The sequence below is a fragment of the Triplophysa dalaica genome, chromosome 13 (assembly GCF_015846415.1).
Source record: "Triplophysa dalaica isolate WHDGS20190420 chromosome 13, ASM1584641v1, whole genome shotgun sequence".
In the NCBI taxonomy this organism is placed as follows: domain Eukaryota; kingdom Metazoa; phylum Chordata; class Actinopteri; order Cypriniformes; family Nemacheilidae; genus Triplophysa; species Triplophysa dalaica.
Window position 1 is genome coordinate 874127 of NC_079554.1, and position 26753 is coordinate 900879.

At 41.6% G+C, this 26753-nt stretch overlaps 1 protein-coding gene across 2 annotated transcripts; it reads left to right on the forward strand.

Moving 5' to 3' along the window:
* The first annotated feature begins 1910 nt into the window (after positions 1 to 1910).
* On the forward strand, positions 1911 to 26753 carry arhgap18 (Rho GTPase activating protein 18). 2 transcript variants are annotated; one of them, XM_056764906.1, is made up of 15 exons: positions 1911 to 2083; positions 9921 to 10111; positions 17344 to 17579; positions 18410 to 18467; positions 19675 to 19823; positions 20286 to 20451; positions 20625 to 20716; positions 20811 to 20888; positions 20996 to 21155; positions 22872 to 22954; positions 23355 to 23561; positions 23642 to 23788; positions 24750 to 24865; positions 25328 to 25383; positions 25531 to 26753. In XM_056764906.1, exons 1-15 carry the CDS (start codon positions 1977 to 1979, stop codon positions 25629 to 25631), a joined length of 1947 nt encoding a protein of 648 aa, XP_056620884.1. In that variant the 5' UTR covers positions 1911 to 1976; the 3' UTR covers positions 25632 to 26753. The 2 variants fall into 2 exon arrangements, with proteins under 2 accessions (XP_056620884.1, XP_056620885.1); XM_056764907.1 differs by lacking the exon at positions 1911 to 2083 and adding an exon at positions 12790 to 12994 and having other exon boundaries at positions 9974 to 10111.

A 26753-nucleotide genomic window follows, 5' to 3' on the forward strand; every position in this document is an offset into this window, starting at 1 on the left:
TGTTTACCATTCAAAGAGTAACTTACTTATTTCTTCAGTGATGTTTTTCCACATTTGAGAATAATTGTATTCAAAACTATAGAATAAAACTAATGTAACTTTTGGTATTGTGTTGTGAAAGAGAAAATAACAAAAACTTTATTTTTATGTGATCATCGACAGTCTTTGTGTAGAATGAAAGAAACGAATATGTTTGCACAATTTTTGTCCACGTGCTATTCAGACACATGTCTTCAAATCAAAAGATTTTTTGAAATGATGAAAAACAATAATTAAGTTTACAGAAATAAAAAATAACCTAAGAACACAAAGGGCTCATCTCATGTAGTCTGCGGCAGGTGCACGCGCACAGAGTGAAGAGTAGCGCCCCTTCCGGTCTGGAGTGACACAACATCACAGTTTCCCATCACGCCTACAGAGGGCACAAACCCACAGGAAAGGGATTATGTATTTAACAAAATGAATTAATGAATTAATAACTACATTGATTATAATGAAATAAAAGCTGATGAATGGCTCCTACACTCTACATCACTTGACTCCTTCATTGATGTTGATTTAGATCATTTGTGGGGTCATATGGAAGGTTTAGTTATTTTGAGAATTAAACTAAAATGTTTAAGCTCATCACAGCTCTCAGAATGATTAAAGAAAGAGGTTTAATAAACGCTGAAGATAGCCGTGTCAGAATCAGAGTCCCCTGATTTGATAAAACAACCAATAACACAATCTAGTCATGATTTTACAAATGGTGATCAATATGGCAAACAAAAAAACTTTAATTACTACAATAAAATCACAGTTATTTTTTGTAATCTTTTGTAGTCAAGTTACTATCTAAACCTTTAAATGTAGGAATGAAAAATAACAGATTATAACAAGATAACAGAAACAATATATAAATAAACTTCAGAAGATGGCTGTGCAATAAACCACCTGGGCATGTGGAGATTGCTATTGAAGAATAATGTGATTATTAGAGAGAGAGAGACTGTGCTACTGGACATTGAGGAATTACTTTGTTCTTTGTTAAGTTAAATGTGTTTATAGAAGATTTTTTTCTGTAAATATACTTTCTTATATCTCTATTAATGTGTCAATGTTGTGAAGCATGTACTGACATAATATAAATTCAACTAGTATTTTCTACTCTTTGATTTTAATGTATTATGTGCATGTCATGAGCTCAAGCGCGAGTTTCTTCTCTCTGAACTTCTGTTGTCACACACATGATGTAATTGTGTATTGAAATAGTTTATTACACATTGTTGCTCGTTTGTAAAGTAACTTATGTTTTTAACATCGGCCCAATGAATCAGATATGAAGCAGTGAGACAAACATCATTAAATTAACACACATCAGTAAGCAGCTGTGATACTGTAGACACATTCAGTCTGATGATCTCTGTGGGTTTCACTCAAGTCTGGTTTTCAGTTGAACAGTCTGAAGCTTCTAAAGTCACTTTACAAAACTGAAGAAAAAAAAACGTCACATCAAAAGAGAGGCTCGCCTAGTATAACAGACAAGAAGCATTTCATCAAAAATATAAATAATGTCCGGTATCGGTTGCTTGGTAACATTCCTAATTTACCTATTCATACAGTTTACGGAAATATAATAATTCTCTTTTTCACACAGTCAAGCTTCAGCATTTTAACTGCCATAAGAAAATAAACAACATGACGCTGTTTAAAAAAATATTCGCTAGTTTTCAGCTGAATAAAGAATGTCTCATAAATGTGAGATGACTTGAGTGAAGAATTTTCATTTTGGAGTGAAAACTATTTCTTAAATAAAACGTCTGCCTCTAGCCAATCAGCGTGGCTCAGCGAGCAACTCATGGATATTCACGAGCCGACCCTTCCTCGCAGTATGATTGGTAGCGCTGCCCCAGTGGGCGTGTCTTGAGCTGTGTCGTTGAGGGAGAGTCCAGCTGAAGTTACAGTTGAACATTCGTTGTCATAATAATGCGGTGATGATCATGAATCGACAGCAGAGCGATCAGGGCGTCGTGTTAACCGCCTTCATCAGTAACAATGAAGAGTTACCGGCCGTCAGCTGCAGTAGAGAACACACCGAGAGGTGAGTGAGGGAGACGAGTGCAGTATTTATGTCTCAACACCTCTCGCGCTCGCTCGCAACATGTTTACGCGTTTTCGGGGCTGTATTTATAGTCGGCTGTAGGGCACAGAAATGCTGCCTGTGTAGACAACTCGTTTGGTTTCAAACACAACTCATTTGCTTTAAGACACAGCCCAGTACAAGGGTCTATGCTTTTATTACGGTATCCATAGGTTAACCATGATATCTAGGGTTCATTTTCAAAATACGTTTGCATACTTTAGTAGTTACTTTAGTGTTGTAATATTCTAGAATGTTAAAGTATTGTTTAGTATTAATTAAAAGTGGATTGATGTCAATACTCTAGAAAACTTACTACAGAAAGTTTAAAGGGGTCATATGGCGCGAATCCGTGTTTTTTTTGTCTTTGGTGTGTTATATGTTGTCCGTGCATGTATTAGACACGTAAAATCGCATAAATGAAAGTGTGGGAACAAAAGATGCATTCTACTTAAAATGCCTGAAACGCCTCGTGTTACCACAACCCCACAAATCTACATCAGTTGGTGTTCTGATGTGACTAAGACCGCACAAATGTATATGAAAGTAAGGTTACAAATATGGTGAGGGGCGTTACATTTCCCTCACACGCTTGCAGTATTCCACCAATCACAGCGCCTTTCAGAGAGGTGGGGAAAAGAGGAGATAAAAAATGCACGGTATGGGGAAAATACAGGTTTTCGAACCTTAAATCGTTTTTACACATCGTGTTAGATCTAAAATAAACCTTCTTAATGGATCATGTAGTGAAAAGACCAAATGTTCGAGCACTGCTGTGACAGAATGTTTTAGTTTAATATTCATCTGACATCTGATATTCTGTGTGTTATATTTGTCTGTTGGCATCGGTTGATAGTATACACAGATTCTTGTGCCAGTTGAAACCACAACCTTTCAGATACCAGTCCAGAATATTTAACTGGGTCGTTCTCACGAAACCACTGAAACATCATGGCAGTAAAGATTGTGATCGTAAAACATATAATTCAGGTTCACAAAAAATGATCATAATGAACATACTTTGTTCCCTATCTTGCATAAACACTAATTTTAACATGGAAATGATTATTTATGTTTTTATTGCTTCTAAATGCTGAAATTCTCATTACAGTAATTTATCCTGATCAGTCTGAGAGTGCATGTTGTAATTTAAACATATCAGTAAATTTTAAAGGGACAGTTCACCCAAAAACAACAATTTGCTGTTTATTTACTCACCCTGATGTCATCCGACATGTAGGTGACATTTTTTTTTTAGTAGAACCATAAAGAAGATTTTAGGTTAATCCGCAGCCCTCTTTGCTTCATATAACGGGAGTCAATGGGGTCCACCTGTCTTAGAGTTCCTAAAGCACATCATTCATCGTCTCCTGGTGACATGTTGACTTCTTGTGAAATGAATCGTTCAATATTTTCATAAAACTGAATGAAATTTTTAAAGCGGGCATAACACACAGGGTTTCTGCCAATTTCATATTAATCTTGAGTACCTATAGAGTAGTATTGCATACATCGTATCTTCGAAGAGTATTTAGTTTGATCACATTTATAAAAGATAGATACAGCTGTACGATTGTTTCCGAAAACATCCGGCGCATGCGGGGGGGAGGGGTAGAATGAACCAAAGCACATGCGCACCAATTGTCAACAAAACACAGACATCAGTTTCACTCACTGCATGTCCGGCATCTTTTAGCGCTGTGATATGGCGTTATTTTAATGACTAATGTTGTGAGCGCATTCTTGCAAGGTGAGAGCGCATTCTTGTAATACGATTTCCTTTGCTCATGCACAAAACTGGACGCGCGCTTTCAATTATACGCTGCTCTCTTATGAATTGTGTCTCCTCTCGCTCAGTGAGTGTGTGCGCACTCAAAATGGGTGCCTTGCGTCCACGCATCCATTGGTACTCTTGCTCTCGAGAGTTCCAGCTGTGTTTTCAGGGATTGAAACTGTCAAAAGTAGTCAACCAATCAGGTATAGGCTTCCGCGGAGGGCCAATGAAAATGCGACCTCTTACATGGAATCTTATTGGTTGAATGTGACTCGACATACCCATGGATCCACGCAGCAGTGGATTAACCATATGGGCAAGTGGGCGAGTGCCCAGGGGCACCAAGAATTTAGGGGCACCAAATAAACCATCAAAACAAAATGTAAATTTAATAAATGTAGGCTACATAAGCACTTGTTTTTTAAGATTTAATTTGATTATAATTAAATAGATAAATAGACGTGGCACCATGTGCGGGAATAGTGATTCTTCACTAAATAAAAACAAGAAATGTAACATTACAACAGAAAGCAGTTGTCCTTTAACTACAGTAGGCCTAATTAGTAAAAATACTTCATGAAGAGTATTGTTTTTTGTGTTCTTTTCTCCAAAAGTGTAATTCTTGTAAAATAATATATTGTACATGGCTGAGTTTCATTCTTTCATTCCAATATAATCCGGGGCTGTTGCCCAGGGTCACCATGATGTCTTAATACGCCTCTGGATCCACCATGTTCTCAGGAAACAATTTTGATATATTTGATGCAACATATTAATCAAATGAACAGGAATGGAGCGTTTGTCATATTACACAGAAGTTCAGTTTTATGCCCTTAACTTCTGGAACACTGAGCGCCGAACAATTACAGTGTCTGTCTGCTAATGCATTAAATGCATAACCAAATAGATATAGAATATTATATTATTCCATTCCATTTTCTACCGCTTATCCGAACTACCTCGGGTCACGGGGAGCCTGCGCCTATCTCAGGAGTCATCGGGCATCAAGGCAGGATACACCCTGGATGGAGTGCCAACCCATCGCAGGGCACACGCACGCACTCATTCACTCACGCACTCACACCCTACGGACAGTTTTTTCCAGAGATTATTATATTATGTGATATTTCCAAATGTTCCAAATCGGTTACTATATTTTAAAATAAAATGCTAAAATAATCTAATCTATTTTTAGTGTATTACATGCATGAGGTGGGTGTTGGCCTGTTTTGTCTGAATGACGTGGTAGTGAAACTGACTAGGATGTTTATATGTGCCCTACAAAGCATCCTAACGCCCCCTTCATTTCTAATATACATTTGATTAATAATGTTGCATCAAATATATCAAAACTTTTACCTGAGAACGTGGTGGATCCATCTTGCGTCGTTAAATACGTCGAGTCACTTTCAACCAACAAGATGCCATGTAAGAGGTCGCATTTTCATTGGCCCGCCGCGGAAGCCTATACCTGATTGGTTGACTACTTTTGACAGTTTACAATCCCTGAAAACACAGCTGAAAATCTCGAGAGCAAGAGTACCAAGTGCGCACACACTTACTGAGCGAGAGGAGACACAATTCATAAGAGAGCAGCGTATAATTGAAAGCGCGCGTCCAGTTTTGTGCATGAGCAAAGGAAATCGGCGTGTGAGGTTAGAGATTCGCGCGCTCTTATTACAAGAATGCGCTCTCGCCTTGTAATAATGCGCTCGCAACATTAGTCATTACAATAATCCCATACCTGGGACGGCTCCATATATCAGTTTCAAACCATCTCAAAATCCAGCGTTATATCCACAGTTTATATAACATTCATCACACAAATGCAGTGAACAAACAAACACCTGAATTTTACCAAAATGTAATGTGTAAAATTTCTATTAAATGTACTTCATTAATGTCTCATTATGCATTATTAATAAAAGCTTGCTTGGAGATGGCTTCTGTTTTGTGTTATGGGGTTTACTGTTTTAAATGGTTACCGGTTAATTGTTTGCAGACATGTGATTCTGATGATGTGTGAAATGAGTTGTTTATGATTGTTTAAATCAATCAAACTATGAAACCACAAGTCGTTTTTGTTGTGTTTGTTTGTTCGTGATTGGGGAAATGTAAGAGCATTGACTGAAAACTAGAGGTTCAATTGTTTTTTTTTTGTTGTGCTTGTTGGTGTATGAGGTCAACTGATGGCACACCGCTATATGACTTGGAAGAGTTTGCCATTAGAGCTTGTTTTCCAGCTGTGTTGGGTCGATATCTAGAGCACCATGACGTGTGCCATGTGGAAAAACACGGAAGGAATTCTTATGAAATCTGATTCATCTGCTGATTCAGCGCATGTATGAGTAAATGAGGAGCACAGTGTGTCAGCAAAGTTCTGTGTTTTTGTACTGGATTAAACATCTACAATGTCAAACAATCAGTTATAACACACTTACAATGATTTTATGAAGGAAACGGTTCATACTTAGGAACGGTATAATGGAAAATGAGTGGAAGTGGTTTTGAAATCTTGATGTCTTGAAAGCGTGGTGCTGGGCCATGGCTAGCATCTGTATATTTGGTTCAAGCACGTGTCTAGTCAACATGAGATCTGGGGTTTGAGTCTCAGCAGTGTAGGGTGCTGTGGTGGTCTAATGGTTAGAGAGACAGACGGTCGTGGGTCTCAGGTCAAATCAACTTAAGGGAACAGTTCACCCCAAAATGAAAATTCTGTCATCCTTTACTCACACTCAGATTGTTACACACATTTATAAATGTCTTTGTTAAACTAAACACACGGGAAGTTATTTAGAAGAATGTCAGATTCGCCCCCCATTATTTATTTTCTCTACTATGGCACTCAACGGGAGACGAGATCTGACATTTACCCCAATTTCTTCCTGTGTGTTCAGCACAACAAAGACATTTATACAGGTGTGTAACAATCTGATTGTGAGTAAATGGTGACAGGATTTACATTTTTGGGTGAACTGTCGGACCACAGCATCTACTTGTGTGTGTGTTTGTGTGTTCATCACTCACTAGACATACATTCTGAGTATAAAAGTGTGTGCTAAATGACTAATAAGTATTGTATTGTTGTCATTGTGTGTTTAGGCTGTGGAATGAGATGCTGGTGTTTCTTGTGTTCTCAGATCCGATGATGATGTGTGTGAGATCTTCCTCATTCAGCTGTTTACTAACTTCTGTCTACATGAGAAGACATGTTTGTGTTGTGTGTATAATCTCACTGAGATGGACTGTTTGCTCTCACATCTGCTCTTTGTAAACAGACCGGCCTGTTAGATTCAACAGACGACAAATTCTGTTCTTCAAAATCATACAAAAGCACTTTCTATATCCAGATATTTGGTGAATCTCATGAAGTAATGCGTGTGTTCTACACTTAAACCTGAATGCACATCAACTCATGGAGACTCATGACACCGTCCTGACCAACATTCAGCTTTACACGTGTAAACAAGCTTATAAATACACAACAATAATTTTGGAAAATCCAAAAAATGCATGACATTTTCGCTGATGATTAGGCTTATTGTATTTGTGTGTCTGTGTGTTGTGTGATGTAGTGTGTGATGTAGTGTGTGCATGTGAGGGATGTGTGTTTGTTTGTGTGTGAGTGATGTGTTGTGTGTGCGAAGGGTTATCCGTGTGTGTGTGTGTGTGCTTGCGTGTTTGCGTGTGAGTGAAGTGTGTGTGATGTGTTTGTGTGTGTGTGTGTGTGTGTGCGAGTGATGTGTGTGTGTTTTGTGTGTGGGGTTTATTCTTTCTATTTGTGAGGCGGACGCATGACTGAATCATACACACCACTGACTGTACAGTATCAACACTCTTATCATTGCTTTTCCATTAACACAACACACACGTGGTCTTGTGCAGCACGTGTTTGAGTGTTCACGAGTTCGCCTCGCATATAATAACTGGTGATGGGGGACGGATATAATGCATGGAGTGCTGTCCCGGGGAGAGAGTCCCGGCCCGATGTGTGCCCAGACTCGGTTTGTTCCCCTGTTATGCTGCTGTAAAAATCGGCTGATGTGAGGTGTTGGGGTGGAGGAGGGATGCTGCGAAAATGTAAAGAGAATAAGGGTGAGGCGTCTTGTCTATTTGTAGGGGTTTTCTGCCGGGCTAGAAGATGATTGGTAAGATTGGTTAAAGGAAGCCAGCCGGGTTAGTTATCTGCACGTGCTCCTCCAGTACTTAGTTAATAAAACTTCATTTCTTGAGAAGTTGACTAGAACATGATTAAAGCTGAGATTAATGTGTGATGAAGAAGAAGAAACGTTATTTAAAACTGTTCAAATCAATATAATATGCAAGAGTTTATAAAGAGTGAATGAATGTAGATGTGTTCCTCTGGCTTTACTGAACATGCTGAGGAACGACAGAACCTTCATTTCCTTTTCACTTCATTTATCTCATAGACTCAACATACTGGACATCATTTTACTGAACACCGTGATGAGCAACCGTCCATAATGTCACCTGTGCTTATCACTTCATTCTTACAAACACTTTTAGTCTTCAAAAGGCAAGGCAAGTTTATTTATACAGCACATTTCATGCAAAATGGTAATTCAAGGTGCTTTACATAAAAATAATTAAAATAATCACAACAATAAAACAAGACTTTAAAACCTTTCAAATTATATTAAAAAAAGAAGACCAGCTTTACGTTGAATGACGATGTTTTGTGATATTAGGAAAGAAAGACCTTGTCACTATATTGAGAAATCAAAATAGTTTTTGGCAAAGTCATGTGTTCAAACGCTCATGTGCACATCAAGAGCTTTATGTCAACATGTCTGCGTAATACATTAATGTTAAACCGTACGTGTTAAAGAGTAAAAACACACATTACACATTAATCTCAGCTCATTCAAGTAAAGTTCACTTCTCATCGACTAATATGAGGTTGACCTCTCACACATATCACAATAATATCACAGACCGTAAGTCACTTTCACATTGTCTTGAAACGATTGGAGCTGATTGAATGTATGTACATGTGTTGTTGTGTTGAGTTGTGTTACAAAGATCATTTGGCGGCGGCCAAAGCAGCGGCATTCCAGCGGTTGTCATAGCAACAGCCGGCCTTGGTGTTGTTGGGGAGCTGGTGGCTGGACTCTTCATGTGTGTGTGTGTGTGTGTGTTTGTGTTGGAGGTTTTGTGTTTCACTGGTTTTATTGTAACACTGTCAGGGTTTTATGAGTTTTCTCGGTCACGTGACAAACACTGGCTGGGTTAATGACTAAACCATGACAGACGTCCTCCTTGCAGCATGACCAAACTTTACTCTCTCTCTCTCTCTCTCTCTCTCAGTTTTACGTCAGTTCTTTGTGTTTCGCAGGCTTTTATTCCACGGGACCATGACGACAAACAATTTGACATCTCAATATCATTATCACTTCATGACACTTCATGTCTCAGTCATTGTGCTTTTGCTCTAGTCCAGAATAATTAAAAAATGTGATATTCTTGTTGTGACACTTTCATTTTGATTATATTGACTATCAACACTGTGTCTGCACCGAACGCAACTGGCGCGACGCAACACGACAACAGCTTGTTCTTAAAGGGATACTTCAACCAAAAATGGAAATTCTGTCATCATTTACTCACCTTCAAGTTGTTCCAAATGTGTATAAATGTCTTTGTTCTGATGAACACAGAGAAGATATTTGGAAGAATGCTTATAACCAAACAGATCTTGCCCCCATTGACTCCCACAGTAGGACAAAGTACAACGTTAGTCAAAATTGCCCCAGAACTATTTGGTGTCCATCTTTGTGTTCAAAAGGACAGAAAAATATTTTTTCCTACTTTGGAAGTCAATGGGGGCGCAATATATCTGGTTATAAGCATGAATAATCTGAATGTTACCATATATGTTTAAATGAGCCAAAAAAGCAATAAGAGTTATCATTGAACAATCCATTATCTGTTGATTAGTAATACTAAGAGTTTGGTGTGTTGATTGATGATGTGTTCTGTGTGTTTGTTCACACACATGTGCAGCCATAAGATGGGTCAGTATAATGTCCAGAGGTCCAGAGGTCCGGCGGCGGGGAAGAGTCCGTATCAGCGCTGTAACTCACAGGAATCTCTGGATGAGAAGGTGATGGTGGATTATTTTAAAGAGCTGGAGATCATTCAGCACACCAGAGACACTGAACAGCCTGAAGACGTCCAGCTGAAGGTGCCTGATGGTAAAAACACTTCACTTCTCCATCATATCAACACACTTCTTCTTTAGGTAGAAACACACTTTCTGCTTTTGGGGTCTTATAGCAAAAATATTTTATAAAAACCTTTTTGGTCTTGGGTCTCGGGGCGGTCGCAATTGCTGCTGTCTTATTAATTTGGGGACGCACTTCCCCGTGGCCCAAGTGGAAACCCAGATACCTTACCTCTACCCGCCCAATTGCACACTTCTTCGGGTTAGCCGTTAGCCCCGCTCCTCTCAACGAACTCAGGACCGCTCTCAGGTGCTGCATATGTCGGTTCCAGTCGTTACTATAAATGATGATATCATCCAAATACGCTGCGGCATATGCAGCATGCGGTCGGAGTATGCGATCCATGAGACGCTGAAAGGTCGCCGGGGCCCCGAATAACCCGAACGGAAGTGTGACAAATTGGTGCAAACCGAACGGCGTGGTAAAAGCCGTCTTTTCTTTGGATAAGGAAGATAGAGGGATCTGCCAATATCCCTTTGTTAAATCCAATGTCGAATAAAAACGAGCCGTGCCTAGTCGGTCTAGTAATTCGTCAATTCGTGGCATTGGATATGCATCGAACTTCGATACAGCATTCACCTTTCGATAGTCCACACAGAACCGAACTGAGCCGTCAGTTTTAGGTACTAAGACTATCGGGCTCGCCCAATCACTGCTGGACTCTTCTATTACGCCCATGTCCAGCATTGCCTCTAATTCCTTCTGAACCACCATTTTTTTGTGTTCAGGTAGTCTATATGGTCGGCTGCGCACTATCGCACCCGGTTCGGTCTCAATGTGGTGCTCTATGAGATTTGTGCGACCGGGTAGGGGCGAAAACACATCTGCAAATTCTGCTTGTAATTTTACCACATCCGTGAACTGGGAGGACGAGAGGTGATCTCCCCCTGGAGCCAGAGCGAGGGATTGCACCTTGGTGTTTACCTCTGGCCCGAGATCATCCTCTCTGCTCACTGTCGTCGCCAGCATCACGGTGTTCGCCTCGCTCCACTTTTTGAGGAGGTTGAGGTGATAAATCTGATGTGCTCCGCTCCTATCCGATCGAACTACCTCATAATTGAGATCCCCTATTCGTCGTGTGACCTCAAATGGTCCTTGCCACTTGGCGAGTAACTTAGAACTGGACGTTGGGAGTAATACAAGGACCTTCTCTCCCGGTGCAAATTTACGTAGTCTGGCGCCCCTATTATATTGCCGGCTCTGCCTGTCCTGGGCCTGTAACAAATTCTCCATTGAGAGCCGCCCCAGTGTATGGAGTTTTGTTCTCAGGTCCAGGACATATTGAATTTGATTTTTGCTCGCGGATGGTCCGTCCTCCCAAGCCTCTCTTAGGACATCTAAAACCCCGCGAGGCTGACGACCATAGAGAAGCTCGAAGGGGGAAAACCCCGTGGAGGCTTGGGGAACCTCGCGGACCGCAAATAACAGGGGTTCCAGCCATTTATCCCAATTTTTGGCGTCTTCGTGAACGAATTTCCGGATCATGGTTTTTAATGTGCGATTAAAACGTTCGACCAGTCCATCTGTTTGTGGGTGGTAGACGCTGGTCCGAATCGTTTTAATCCCCAATAATCCATACAGTTCGCGGAGTGTCCGTGACATAAACGCCGTGCCTTGATCGGTGAGAACCTCTTTTGGGATTCCCACCCGGGAGATTAGTCGAAACAGCGCGTCCGCAACACTAGTTGCTGAGATATTGCGTAACGCCACTGCCTCAGGGTAACGTGTTGCGTAATCTACAATGACTAACGCAAATCGATGCCCTCGTGCGGATCGCTCTAACGGCCCGATCAGGTCCATACCAATTCGTTCGAAGGGGACCTGCATAAGCGGAAGTGGGCATAATGGTGCCCGTGGGGTGGCCGGTGGGTTTACCAACTGGCATTCAGGACAAGACGCGCACCACCTGCGCACGTTCTCATGAATGCCCGGCCAAAAGAATCGGGTCGTTAGTCGATTTATAGTGGCAGCTTGTCCGAGGTGCCCCGCCATTGGATTACAATGAGCCGCCTGGAAAAGCATTTCCCGACGGCTTTTTGGTATGACCAATTGGGTTGTATCTTGTTTTGACTGAGTGTCCTGGGTCACTCGATACAACCGGTCTTTCAAAATAGCAAAATATGGGTAGGACAGCGGTTGTGCAGGGTGGAGAGGTTGTCCGTCGATGGAACGGACCTGATCAAATGCATTTTTGAGCGAATCGTCCTGAGACTGTTCCAGAGGGAAATCATCACCCTGGGAGAAAATTATTTTCTCCACAGCGCTATTTCCCTCTGAATCAGTCGTCAGTGGTCCCGGTTCAACCTCTCCCATCTGCGCGACCGCCCCCCCCCATTGCTCTTGGTTGCGCCCAGAAACATCCGCACATAATTGTCCCAACAATACTGAAAATAACGGCCAATTTGTTCCCAAAATTAGCGGATGTCGGAGGTGCTCGTTAACAGCCACCTCTACACTATGTTTTTGCCCCTTAAATTTTATGGTTAACGGCACCACAGGGTAATTCACCACATCCCCGTGTACACACCTTACCTTAACCATACGGCCCGTATCCCTTGCCACGAATTGAGTCAGGCTTTGATGTATTGAGGTTTGGTTACACCCTGAATCTACCAAAGCCTGATATGTACCCCCCCTTATACTCACAGGTATTTGGTACAGCCCATCTTGACCGAGGGCAGCCTGTGGGTTGTCAGGCACCCGGATCATCATACCGACCTCCATCATGGGACATCGGTCGATAAAATGTCCGGGGTCCCCACAACGCCAACAGGCCGGCCCAGAAGTTCCCGCCGCCCTAGCGGCAGGAGGCAGACCCCCGAATTGGCGAGGAGAGGCTTGGGAGGATGACGGGTGAGTAGAGGCATTGGGGCCATGCCCTTGTAAGTTCCCGGCTCCCTCAAAAGTCCTGGCGGCTCCTGGATTCCCCATCTCCGGAAACGTCCGGTTACGTGGGGCTGGTCGGGGAAAAAACGTCCCCCTGGACCTCGGAAACGGCACAGGTCTGGTGGAAGGAGAAGGGTTGATAGTGGGAGAGAGAGAAGATGTCGTTAGGGGTACGCCGACCCCGGGGCACGCCACTAACTGGTCCTCCGCCAGCTGGATGGCCTGAGCCAGCGACGACGGTCGGTGACACTGGACCCACTGGGCTGTCTTCCTGGGGAGTCGTCCCACGAACTGTTCCAGTGTCACCTTATCCACTATGTTGTCGATAGTGCTGGCGTCGGCCACCAGCCATTTGCGGCATGCATCCCGGAGCTGGTGAGCGAAGGCGAAGGGTTGACCGCGATCCCCGAGTTCCAATGATCGGAACCGCTGGCGATGCTGCTCCGGACTGAGCCCTACTCGCTCTAAGATAGCCTTTTTGAGGTCTGCGTACTTGAGCAGGTTCTCCACTGGTAGCTGTTGGGCGGCCATCTGGGCTTCGCCGGTCAGAAGGGGAATCAGACGAGCTGCCCACGCGTCCGGCTGCCATCCTGACAGCTCCGCAGACCTCTCGAACAGCTCCAGAAAAGCTTCCGGCTCGTCCTGCGCTCCCATCTTATGTAGCGGGATGGTGGGGGATGCGGTCAATGTTCCGGTTGCACCTTTCTCCTGGCTCACCCAGCTCCGGAACGCCTCGCGGTCCTCCTGTTGGGTCTGGATGAGGACTTGGAATCGCCTCTCCTGGTCTTCTCTCAGACCCAACAGGGCCTGGTGGTGTTGCTGGTGAAGGCCGGCGAGGGAGGAGATGACCTCCGCAAATGGCGATCCTGGCGGAGACTGCATGTTGGCGGCGGCGGCTTCCTTTCTTCCCGGGTTTCGGCACCAATGTAATAAGTTCGATAAGTGTAGGGAAGAAAGGAGTCAGGGTCGGCGTGGCTGGGAAAACGATAAGTATTTTATTCAAATAATAGTTCCGGGTTTCACACATCCGGTGTTCAAAATAAAAGTCCCGCTCGATCCTTCCGGATCTAAGAATCTCTCGTCTCTCTGTTTCCTCTGGATACAGCGTCTCTGTAGCTCTGGCACTCGTTTTCCCAGCCGGTCTCTCTCTCTACCTCCAGATCTGCCTTTCGCTTTTAAAGCGTCTCCTCGCCAATTACTAGAATGAGAAGCAGGTGTTTTCACTAAAACGTTGATCTGCCTACTCACCGTCTTTCTCCCGACACTCCCCCTCCTCACAGACCGTGCTGAACCACGCCCACCTCGCCACAGTGATTAATTTGTTTTCTAGAATTGTTGACATCTTTCTTGTTTCCCGTTCGGACCAAAATGTGCTTTCTTGCTTGATGCCATGTTGTTTGCCATGAAACCAAACGGCAGTCCACTGCTGTTCGTGTGTGTGACCTGTCGCAAAGTGCCACCAAAGTTCCTACAGGCTAGTAATTGTGCGATTAATATGTGTACATGTCAATAATGCCACTAAAATAGGAGTATTCCACCAGTCTTAATTCCATTTGTGTTTACAACCATTATGAGTTGAGACGGATTAAGATCATCAAAAAGCTTTGTTTACATGCTCCATTCTTAATCAGAGTATCGTCTTAACCCTGTTCATATCGGATTATTGTTGTCCATGTAAACATGGTCAATGAGTTGCCCTCTGTCAATATTTTAATGATGTTCTGTTTGGGGACATCACAAAAGTTACGTTGCAACGTAATCTTATCAAAGAGCCTAATAAAGGATGAAAATACATATTCCCAAATACTTAATATAGGCTATAGGCATTGTTTTATTGTTTTTAATGACCCGACCCACAACTAAAGTGACATTTTCTTTACCCGACACGACCTGTGGGTTATGAGGTGACCCGCGCATCACTAATATGCGTCTATAGGTGTGCGTACATTCTTCTTATTACACACAGAGGGATGCGCAGCAGCAGCACACATATTAACAATACATTTGGATTACAATGCCGTTATCTACGCGTATCGCTTTGCACCGCAAATGAAGACTTATATTTTAACTAAACCAAAAACATAAATAATTATACAATGCTGGAACATCCATTCTTTTGGCTGCTTGTCTTATTTTTCGGAAGTTTGATTGCATAAAATTGATGATAAATTGCAATATTACATAGAGTGCACCCCTTGCATCTTGGGTAAGGTTCAAAAACGCTTTATTTTTCACATACCGTGCGTGTTTGTTTCTCCTCTTTGCCAACCTCTCTGAAAAGTGAGGTGTGCTGTGATTGGCCAGTTAACCAATGTGTAGTGATTGGTGGAATACTGCAAGCGTGTGAGGGAAATGTAACGCCTCTGACCATATTTGTAACATCAGGTTCCTCATCAATTGTACTGACAGGTACACCATCTTACTTGTGTATACATTTGGGCGGTCTTAGTCACATCAGAACAACAACTGATGTAGATTTGTGGGGGTGTGGTTACATAGAATGCATCTTTTGTTCCCACACCTTCATCTTTCCCATTTTACGTGTCTAATTTAGATTAGATTAGATTTAACTTTATTGTCATTATGCAGAGTACAAGTACAGAGCTAATATAATGCAGTTAGCATCTAATCAGAAGTGCAAAAGAATAGTGTTTTATATACATGAAAGTGCAGAGTAAGTGAAGCTAAGATTTACAGAATGTACAGTGGAGTTGCTATATACAGTATCGGGCAGAGTATATACAGAATATAAATAGGAATGCAATGTAGAGATTGTATGTACATTATGAACAGAGCAATGTAGGATTAAAAATACACATTATAAACAGCAGCAACGTGAGAACAGTGGTAATAAATACAGTTGGATGAGTGTGCAAAAGTATTGATAAAATGTATTCTATGCAAAATAACAGTAGTGCAATGAAATTTTTATAGAATAGTTTACTGTGCTTTGTACAGTAACAACTTAGACAGTTTACAGTTAGTGAGTTAGAACAGTGTGCAGTCTGTGCAAAATATGAGTAGTGCAAATGCATGTATATAAAGTACTTTGACCTGTACAGTAATAAAGCAGGTTTCGGTTAGATTTGTGGAGTGGCGTTCAGAAGGGTCACAGCCTCGGGGAAGAAGCTCTTCCTGAGCCTGCTAGTCCGAGAGCGTAGGCTCCTGTAACGCCTGCCGGATGGAAGGAGGGTGAAAAGTCCATGGTTAGGGTGAGAGGCATCTTTGATGATGTTTTTTTGCCCTACCCAGACAGCACTTGTGATGGATGTTCTCAATGGAAGTTAACCGGGTGCGGGTGATCCGTTGAGCAGTTTTCACCATTCGCTGGAGTGCTTTGCGGTCAGATGCGGCGCAGTTGCTGTACCATACTGAGATGCAGTTTGTGAGTATGCTCTCAATTGTACAACGCTAGAATTCCACATGGATTCTGGGATTCAGGTGAACTTTCTTAAGGCTCCGTAAGAAGTAAAGGCGCTGCTGTGCCTTTTTGACCAGGGTGGAGGTGTTATGGGACCAGGTGAGGTCATCAGAGATGTGGATGCCAAGGAACTTTAAACTCGACACACACTCCACTACAGCTCCGTTGATGTAGATGGTTTGTGTGCATGCCTCCTAGTCCGCCCTGAAGTCCACAATGATCTCCTTTGTCTTCTGAGTGTTTAGTTCTAGATTGTTGGTGGCACACCACACAGCCAGTGCTGCACCTCATCCCTGTAGGCTGACTCATCATCATCTTTGATCAGACATACCACAGTGGTGTCATCTGCAAATTTGATTATGGTGTTGGAGCTATAAACAGGAACGCAGTCATTGGTGAATAGGGAGTACAGGAGAGGGCTCAGTACACACCCCTGTGGCACGCCGGTGTTCAGGGTGATGATGGAGGAGGAGAGGTTATCTAATTTAATTCATGCATGGGCAACTTATCACCCACCTAAGACACAGAAAAACAAGTTTTTGGACCACATGACCCCTTTAAAGGGAATGAGAGATGAGACTTCTGTCCGCACTTTTGCACTATTCTACGCCATTTTGTAGTATTAATAGTGTGAGTAGTGCGTTCACATTGAAAGTCCTGTAAAGGAAGTGCACTTTAAGTACCCGGATGATGAACTTTTTCATCCGAAAACCGGAAGTGTGGAACTGTGGACACTCACACTCAACGGTCATAAGTTTGCTTACGTAGCAGAAGGGAGGCGGGGCTATCAGACGCTGCGCGAACAAAACTGTTCAGCTGAGTGAACACATCACTGTCCTTCACTGTGTAGTTCACTATTAAGGGTGCGTTTTACTTTGTTCCTCATGTTTTACAGAAGGTGAACAGGAAGAGGCGTGGCTGACAGAGGCGGGGCTAGCAACACTGTTTGACGAGTCTGCGACAGATGGTGAGGATAGCATCGTGTTTCTGTCCACGCTGACCCGAACACAAGCGGCTGCCGTCCAGAGGCGTGTGGAAACTCTTAATCAGACGTTACGCAAACGAAACAAACCCCACAGCGTCCCAGATGTCCGAGATATCTTTAAACCGTCGTCCTCTTCAGAAAATACAGTAAGCATTGACGTAAACGTTACACCTCATACACGATGTCCAGATGAATAACCTGTAACATAGGGGTGTAACGTGTAACCATATATATCAGGATACGATCGCTGTAGAAATGCATGTGAGATGTATCTGTTTAGTTCTATTAGTTGAGCTGCTAACATGTGACCAGCGGCAACATATTTCTACAAGAGGTTTAGCTTTCCTTATTTCAATAATGTTTTCAAGACAGACATATACAATTCTTTATTCATTCTCAATAATGTCTAAAATTGACTTCATGTCTTTAATATAAATCCGTCTAAATGGCATTTTGTAAATGTTGTTTAAAAGACTTTTGTAATCCCAGTATTGTGTCACGTATTGTATTGTTACAACGCATTACTTTAAAGAAGAAATTCCATTGTGAGCTGTTTCTGACATGAGTGACATCACACATCATGATTGTGGTTTTATCACTGAAATAACACATACACCATGACTGAGAATAACACATCAGCTGAACACTACAAACACTCCAAACGCTCAGTTTTCATTGGTTGTTCAATGTATGAGTCATCATCATCATCATCATACCTTGAGTGACATTCTCTACACATACACTATGATGAATAAAGGAAGCGAGACATCTTTTCGTTGTCTTCTCCCGTTGCGTCTTCTGTCTGTTGAGCTCAACCAATCACAGGTGTTTAATTGAGTCTGTATCACAAACATCTCACAAAGTCATGTGATCTGCACACGTGTGTGTGTGTGTGTGTGTGTGTGTGTGTGTGTGTGTGTGTGGAGTTGTTTGATGTGTAACAGGTATTCTTTTCTGTGTTTGTCTTTGAACGAAGGCTGATGTGACGTCTCCAGAGAGAAGTTTGGGTGATACTCCAGAAGTCCAAACACTGGGTGTGTCTTCTGTTTTATATTCTCTGACTGTCTCTACATTACTTCATGATCAGCACTGTACATCTCTATATGAGTTTCAGTGCAAAATCAATGTAAATAATACTTCATAAAATGTATGTTGTGTGTAATAGTTGTGACAGAATTTAATCTTGTGTAAAACAAAATAAATGTTAAATCTAGTGTTGTTAAAGGTATAAATGAATTGGATAATTTGTTGTTGTATGGATCACTGCTGTGGTTCTTTAAGGAACTCTTTTGCTGACTTCAGATTTTGACTCATGTTAGGCCCGGTCACATTTCGAGTCTTCAACCGCACGAAAAACGCGCGCTGCGCCTCTTTCTCTCTTTAAATGACCGGTGGTGCGCACACGGCACTCTGAAATGTTGAACGATTACCATCTCGATGCGGCACCTACGTGACCGCACGTCTCTATTTAAAATAAGTGTGCGAAAAAGATGTTAAATGTGAATCGGGCCTTAAGCCCATTGAACATTGAGTGTGAAATTTGCATCCAAAATTTCCGGCATTTTAAAAATTAAATAGGACCTCACGTTGTGTCAATTGCATTTACACACCGCCTCCGATATTTTCGTCCGTCATATTCAGCCTGGGTTTGAATTTCTGCGTTTTTCACATCCGTAGCAAGCATTTTGACAGGTGCTTTTGAACAATTCAGAGACATCGTACAAATCAGCGCCAAATACGAAAAAACACGTACGAGTCATGTTTTTTTCATAGAAGCGGGTAACTTACAGTTTTTGTTTCTTTATCTGTGAAAATCTAACAATATTAGGAGTGTTATCATGATATATCACAAGGGTTTTTAGAGCGATGCCGTTTTTACACCTGCATCAAGATAAATTGTTTTTCTGTGCTATAAAAAGTTATCAGGGATTTAATTTCCTAGTTTTGTTTTTCACTGACAGATCTATTCTACTGTGTTCGTGGAATGAATATCTAATTTAATATATACCATATATGTATTTTGTTCTACAGAAGGTCATATTAAACTTATTTCTTGATTCTGTCCCTTCTTAAATATGATTGAAAACAGTGTTCATAATCTTTTTTATCCTTTTTTAACCGTTGGCTGAACATATTCTGATATTATAACTTAGGCGAGTATGGTGTATTGTATCACATGAGTCCTGCGGTCTGCTGTGATGTTTGTGTACTCTCGTCTTAGTTGTGAAACTGTGATTGTAGGTAATGGGGCGGGGCCTGAGGCTCAGGGGGGCGGAGCTGACAATGAGACGGACATTAACCTGGAGGTGTCATTCTCTGAGCAAGCTCTTATCTATAAGGAGGGGTTGAAGGTCGCTCAGCCTCGGCGTGAAGCTGACGACAGGTTACCCGTGAGTAACATTAACAAATCAGCTGATTTACCCAGCGTGCACCGGTGCAAAGTTTACACGCCATTAATAGAGAACTCTCTCTCTCTCGTTTTCTGAAGAAATGTTTATGATTATAACACATGAGACCTTTGGCCTGTTACACAAAAACACATTATATTATTTGTATGCATCTTTATTTAGAACAATGAACATCACTGACTGGAGTTTTATTCACATGTTGTTATTTTTATTGAGTAAAAGTGACATCTGCTGGTGAGGGTGTGGAATTGTCTCACTCCTGTTTTCTTTCTGTCCGGATTTATGTCACTCTTTAATGCACAGAGTTTTAAACCCACCTTACCCTAGCAACCATCTCATCATAGCAACCACCTCATATCAGCCCATTAATCACGCATCAACGCACAGCAACACACTGACACATCAGCCTAACATGATGACGGTGGGTTACATTTGTGCTGTCAGGATTTTAAAGTGTCTCAGGATAAGACGGGCCAGACGAGAGCTGGAGACCTGTCGACTGAGGACATGAAGAAAGTTCGCAGGCTTGTCGTCATTGAGATGAGCGCTCTTTTTGACACGTGTGGAATCGAGATGAAAACTCACAAAGCGCTGAAGATGAAAGTCAAGGGTCAGTGTCTGTGAAACACAATTTCTCACTTCCTCTGTAAACACTTCAGAAGTGTGATGTGCGGTGAGCTGATGAGGAAGACTGCAGTAGATTTGTTACGATTGACCGTGATTCAGTGCGTGATGTGATTGGCACAGATTGTAAACGTAAGGGTTTTGTGATGTCGTCTGTAGAGTCAGGTTTGTTCGGCGTTCCTCTCCCGACCCTGTTGGAACAAGACCAGCGGAGGATCCCGGGAACCAAAGTGCCTCTAGTACTGCAACACGTAAGACAACAGACACATAAACTCCACAGCGCCACATGATCATGATTATGCGCATCATGATCACATGGACTGAATGTTTGTTTTTGTTTTGAAGTTGATGTCACATATAGAGGAGCAGGGTTTAGACATAGAGGGTGTCCTGAGGATACCTGGGGCTGCCACTAGAGTAAAGGTAAGACACCTGATATCAACGTGCGTCTCACATGTGTCTTATAGACTAAATAATGAGGAAAGATAGAAAAGCACACGGACCCTTTTAAATGTGATGGTATCTGTCAGTCAGTGTGTCAGGAGATGGAACAGAAGTTTTATGATGGGATGTTTCCGTGGGAGAGTCTCAAGCAGCATGATGCAGCCAGTGTCCTGAAACTCTTCATCAGAGAACTGCCATTCCCTCTGCTCACTGTAGAATACTTCACTGCCTTCCTCTCTGTGCTCAGTGAGTACACACGCACACAAACAGAGACACGCACACAATCACACGCACACAAACACACGCACGCAAACACAAGCACGCAAACACACGCACGCTAACACACACACGCATGCTAACAGACACACGCACGCAAACACACGCACACAAACACACGCACGCTAACACACACACGCTAACACAAGCACACAAACACAAGCACGCTAACACACGCACGCAAACACACACGCAAACAGACACACACACGCAAACACACGCACGTAAACACACACTCACGCTAACACGAACACGCATGCACATACGCACAAATGCGGTCACTCACACACACACATGCAAACATCCACGTACAGGCAAGCAAACATACACGTTCAAACACACTAGCATGCACACAAACGTGCAAACACACACACACGCTAACTCACGCACACACAAGCAAACACACACACGCATGCACACATGCAAACACACACACGCATGCACACATGCAAACACACACACACATGCACACATGCAAACACACACACGCGCATGCACACATGCAAACACACACACACACACACACACACACATGCATGCATGCACACACACATGCAAACACACGTGAGCTCACATGCATGAAAAAACACGCGAGCTCACACACACAAGCTTACACACACACACATCACTAGTGGAACTTAATAAAAAAACACAACAAAATACACTATATATTATTATACATTTCATGTTTTAAATACACTTTCAAATGTTTAATACATGATTGATAGATACATAATACATCTCAGCCTATGTGCAATTTTAAAATGTATTTTTGACACGTCACTTTGACAAAGCCACTGCAGTAAAGTGTGAGTCTCTGTTTGTTATATACAGATGTTCTCTTGATGAGTATGCAAATATTTGAAGAGTTTGGTTCCATCATTTTTTTTTTTATGATGTTATCATGTTTTTATTGTGTTTTATTGTGTTAGTCATCTGTATGTTGTTGAGTTGTTATGGCTTAAATCAAAACAAACCAACTATAGTTTGATTGATATTCATTGGGAATGCACAATAAAAACATGATTATTTTAAAACCGAGTTATCTCATTTAGGAACCAAACTCTCCTTTTATTTATCTTCTGTGTCAAATATTCTTTCCACATTGTTTGTCTTTAATATAAGTTTGTAATCTTTCTGCAAGTCCCTCCAACGTGAATAAATCCCCCATAAGAGTCGTTTCCAGAGCCCTGTTTACTGCGCACTACAGAAAAGTGTTTTGAGTTCAATATTACTGCTGAATAACCTGAAGATCATGAAAAAAACATGTCCTTTAATAAAGTGTTTGTATTATGAATGATCCATTAGAATTGGAGGACGAGGTGTAAAGAGAAAGATTCACAGCTCTATTGTATAATTGAAGTGTTTATTCAGGTGTAATGGAGGTCATTAGGTTGGAACATTACTTGGAACAGCTTATTTTATTAAAGGTGATGCTTGATCTGAAAAGTTTGAAACCGCTGATCTATTCTGACACCTAAACCTCATAATCTAACAAACCTTTCCGCATTCATACATTTTCAATAAATATCATTCTGTATGATTTATAAGCAGTTTTCCCTCATGGGGACCTTAAAAATAGTCACAAGGTCAAAATCTACTGGCAGCTCTATTACACAAACACACAGGCACGTATGTGTGACGTATGTGTTCTTTGTGATGGTTTGTGTGTTTTGTTCTGAGCAGAGCTGCCAACTAAGAAACAGCAGCTACAGGCGCTCAATCTGCTAGTGCTCCTGTTACCAGAACACAACAGAGACACACTGAAGGTCAGAACACACACACTTCACTTACACAATCACTCCACATGCACACTCATTTCTTATTTCTCATTTCTTTCTCATTTCATACTAGTTCCACATTCATACTTCACCTTCACTTCACATTTACTTGCACATTCAAATGTCACTTCTCATTCATACTTCACGTGCACACTCACTTCTCTTTCATACTTCACGTGCACACTCACTTCTCATTCATACTTCACGTGCACACTCACTTCTCTTTCATACTTCACGTGCACACTCACTTCTCATTCATACTTCACGTGCACACTAATTTTTCACTCACTTCTCATTCATACTTCACGTGCACACTCACTTCTCATTCATACTTGACTTCACATCGCTGCTGTACTGTTCTCCTTAGCTGTGTTTGTTTGCCCTTTAGGCTCTGATGGAATTTTTCCAGAGCGTGATCGATCATAAGGACAAGAATAAGATGACGCTGAACAATGTTGCCGTGGTGATGGCCCCCAACATCTTCATGTGTAAAGGCTTTCGCAATAAGATCAGTGAACAGGAAGAGTTTGCCATGGCAACCGGCACCGCCAACATCGTCCGGCTTCTCATCCGTTACCAGAACCTGCTGTGGACGGTACGTGACATCATGCAGAGAGAGAACGAGAGAAAACCTCCCGATGGAAACACTCAAATACGTCTCACTTTTTGTGTCAGATCCCCAAGTTCATTCTGAATCAGGTGCGCAAGCAGAACACAGAGAACCAGCGCAAGATGAACAGAGACAGAGCCGTTAAAAAACTGCTGAAGAAGATGACCCATGACCGTGAGAAGACCTCCGACAAACCAGAGAAAAACACTGAGGTGATGTCACACATTCAAGAGTTAAGAAAGTTTACACTTGTGTGATGAGTGAGAATGTGAGAGACAACGGCTGGAAATACACAACCACTACATTTACACTCACAGTCAATTAATGTCCTGATGTGTTTGCGTGTGAGCATGTGCATACGCATGTCTGTGTGTGTGTGTGTGGACTTGGTTTTTATATGTTAGTGGGGACCTAAACCTGAACACACACCAACTCATGGGGACTCGTGTCACTGTGGGACCAAAACTGAGGTCCTCACTGGCACAAAAGATTATCAATTGTACAGAATGATCATTTTTGAAAATCTAATACTGCAAAATGTTTTCTATGATCTTTAGGTTAAGGGGTTGTGTTAGGGGATAAAATATGCAGTTTGTACAGTATACAACTCATTACACCTATGGACTGTCCCCACGCAGATAATAAAACATACTTGTGTGTGTGTGCGTGCGTGTGTGCGTGCATGCTCATTTGTGTTGAACTGTGTTACATGAATTTCTTCCTCATAACTGAGAGAGTCTAAAGTTCATGAGCTGAATATGGGTATTTGACATTTAAAAAAAAAAACTTTTTTATTTGTAAAATGACTAAGAGTAAAATCCAAAGATGATTAAAAAATGGAGAAATTAAATGTTGATAAAGGGCTGATGTGTGCAGATAAAGTTTATTCATCACTTTATTGTTGAAGCAGCCATACAGTCAGGTGTTTTTAACAGAATCTGTTTTATATCATGAGAATCTGTTATCCGTCTAAACTTCAAAAGATTCAATTTTAACTATTTCACGCCACCGCCATGTTGAAATGGTCCTAACCTTGCAGTCTATCTGTCCTTCCGGTTTTCTTCCCACCTCTGCCTCGTTTCCATTCCAACATGACTGCGGGGGTGGAATGGGTCTATATGCCGTGATGTACAGAGAGTGTGTTTTGGTGATCGTGAAATGTTGTGTTTTCAGGCTGAAGGCTTCATACGGGTTCAAGCTCCTCAGTTCTCGATGGTCTCTATGGCCGTACAGCTGACCGATGATCTGAAAGCTTCTGATGTTCTAACACGTTTTCTTACTCAAGAGAGGTAAACACACACAACGACCTGAGATCTGATTCACTTACTGATCATTCTGAGGTCAGAGGTCATAGTGGCGTGTGTTTGATCATAAACACATACATGTCTATAGAAATGCATGAATGACCTCAGTGACACTCTTACAGACTTCAAATGTACTCCAGTAAATGTGAAATAAACAGTTATTAATCTACTCAAGCGATTTGTCATTTCTTACTTTATACCTTTGATAATACTGTAAATAATTATGATCACCTATAACCTCAAAGAGTGCAACAAAGCATCATAGTTGTGAAATTTAATCTGTTGCAATTAAAAGCCCCTGTAATACCACTAGAGCCCACCAGAGAGCAGCACATCGCAGTTTGAAAAGCACTCGTGTCACCAAAAGTTTTCTGAACCTTTTGAAATGTCTGAAGAAGAGATTGTCACTATAGTTTTGACTGGTTTGTGTCGTGTTGTGTGTTACAGGTCTGTGACTGTAAAGAGAGAAGATTTGTGTCTCTTTGAGACGGGAGGAAACATCAGTGAGTATCTGATGATCCCAACAGTACAGTGAAAGATTTAAGTAATAGAATAGAATATATGCAAACATCAGGATAGACAATAAAGTCATGAGGAGAAAAAAAACAGACGTTCTGCCGTTTTTTTAACATTCATGTGTGTTTGTGCAGAGGAGAGATGTCTGGATGAAGAGACGTACATCAGAGCTCTTCTGGAGCTCAACCCCAGCGCAGAATTGGTCCTTAAATCTGTCAATCATGCTCAGGGCTGACCCGCCTCCAAACCTGCCAATCCACCAATCACAGCACACGCCTTACAGAGGACATCATCAACACATCTCTCATGTACCTGTAACGCTCACTCACAACAAACTCTTTTCATTTGGTTCATGCGGCACTCGGTTATGACATTTCACATGTTTAATTGCTGTTAGAAACACTTATGTTGCTAGTTTTCATATGTTCAGCTTCAATGACTCTCAGGAAAACAAATCTGTGACAGATTTCACAAATACCACAGCTAAAGAGAGCGCGATTCTGACTGTTCTGTATGTTTTAGCATATCACAACAATCCTCCAGTATAGTAGATTTTTTTCTGTTTCTTTCTAAAAAGAGATAACTCCGTTTTTAAATTGATTTATCTCATTATGGAAATAAACTATATTGGTGGGATGAAATGAGACCTGAATATTTAAATACTTACAAATATGATTCGTTTTTTATATGCAATTTATCAGAATATTCTCAACCAAACGTGTCTAGACTTGCATTTCATAGTTTCTTCATGAAATATTTGAGAGATTGTGTATATTATTTTCGTTGTTCAGGTGTGCAGAAGTCTCTCTACTGAAGTCATGTTTTAGGGTTAGTGTAACATGTTTGTTCATGTGTTCAATGAGCTGTTTCATGTTTTAAAACCTTTGAGAAGATCATTTTTTCTGCTCATGAAGATCTGAGATGTTTATGACAAAGGATGTCAGAAGTCAAGCTGACCTCACAGAACAGGATTGGTCCAAACCTGTATAAATTAAGGAAAAGTAAGATATTTAGAAAAATGTCAGATCTCACCCCCTATTGACTCCCGTAGTATTTATTATCCCTACTATGGGGGCGACATCTGACATTTTTCCGAATTTCTTACTGTGTTCAACAAAACAAAGACATTTATACACGTCCAATCTGAGGGCGTGTAAATGATGACGAAATTTTCTTTTTGGGTGAACTGTCCCTTTAAACTCAACTTCACAATGATGTAGACGTCATTCAGACTAGACGAGATTAGTTTTTTGTATTATTGTTTGTTCAGCAAACTGTGAAGTTGATAGAATTTACTTTGTTTTAATGCTTCAGAAATAACCACTAAATGTTTTTTTAATAAAAGTTTAATTCATTA

What these genes read in the sequence shown, in the direction of transcription:
- arhgap18 (XM_056764906.1), top strand. Translation starts at nt 1,977, where the DNA reads ATGATCATGAATCGACAGCAGAGCGATCAGGGCGTCGTGTTAACCGCC. An exon ending in GGGCTGCCACTAGAGTAAAG is followed by an intron (nt 20,889 to 20,995) that starts GTAAGACACCTG and finishes GGTATCTGTCAG; the next exon opens with TCAGTGTGTCAGGAGATGGA. An exon ending in AACCAGAGAAAAACACTGAG is followed by an intron (nt 23,789 to 24,749) that starts GTGATGTCACAC and finishes TTGTGTTTTCAG; the next exon opens with GCTGAAGGCTTCATACGGGT.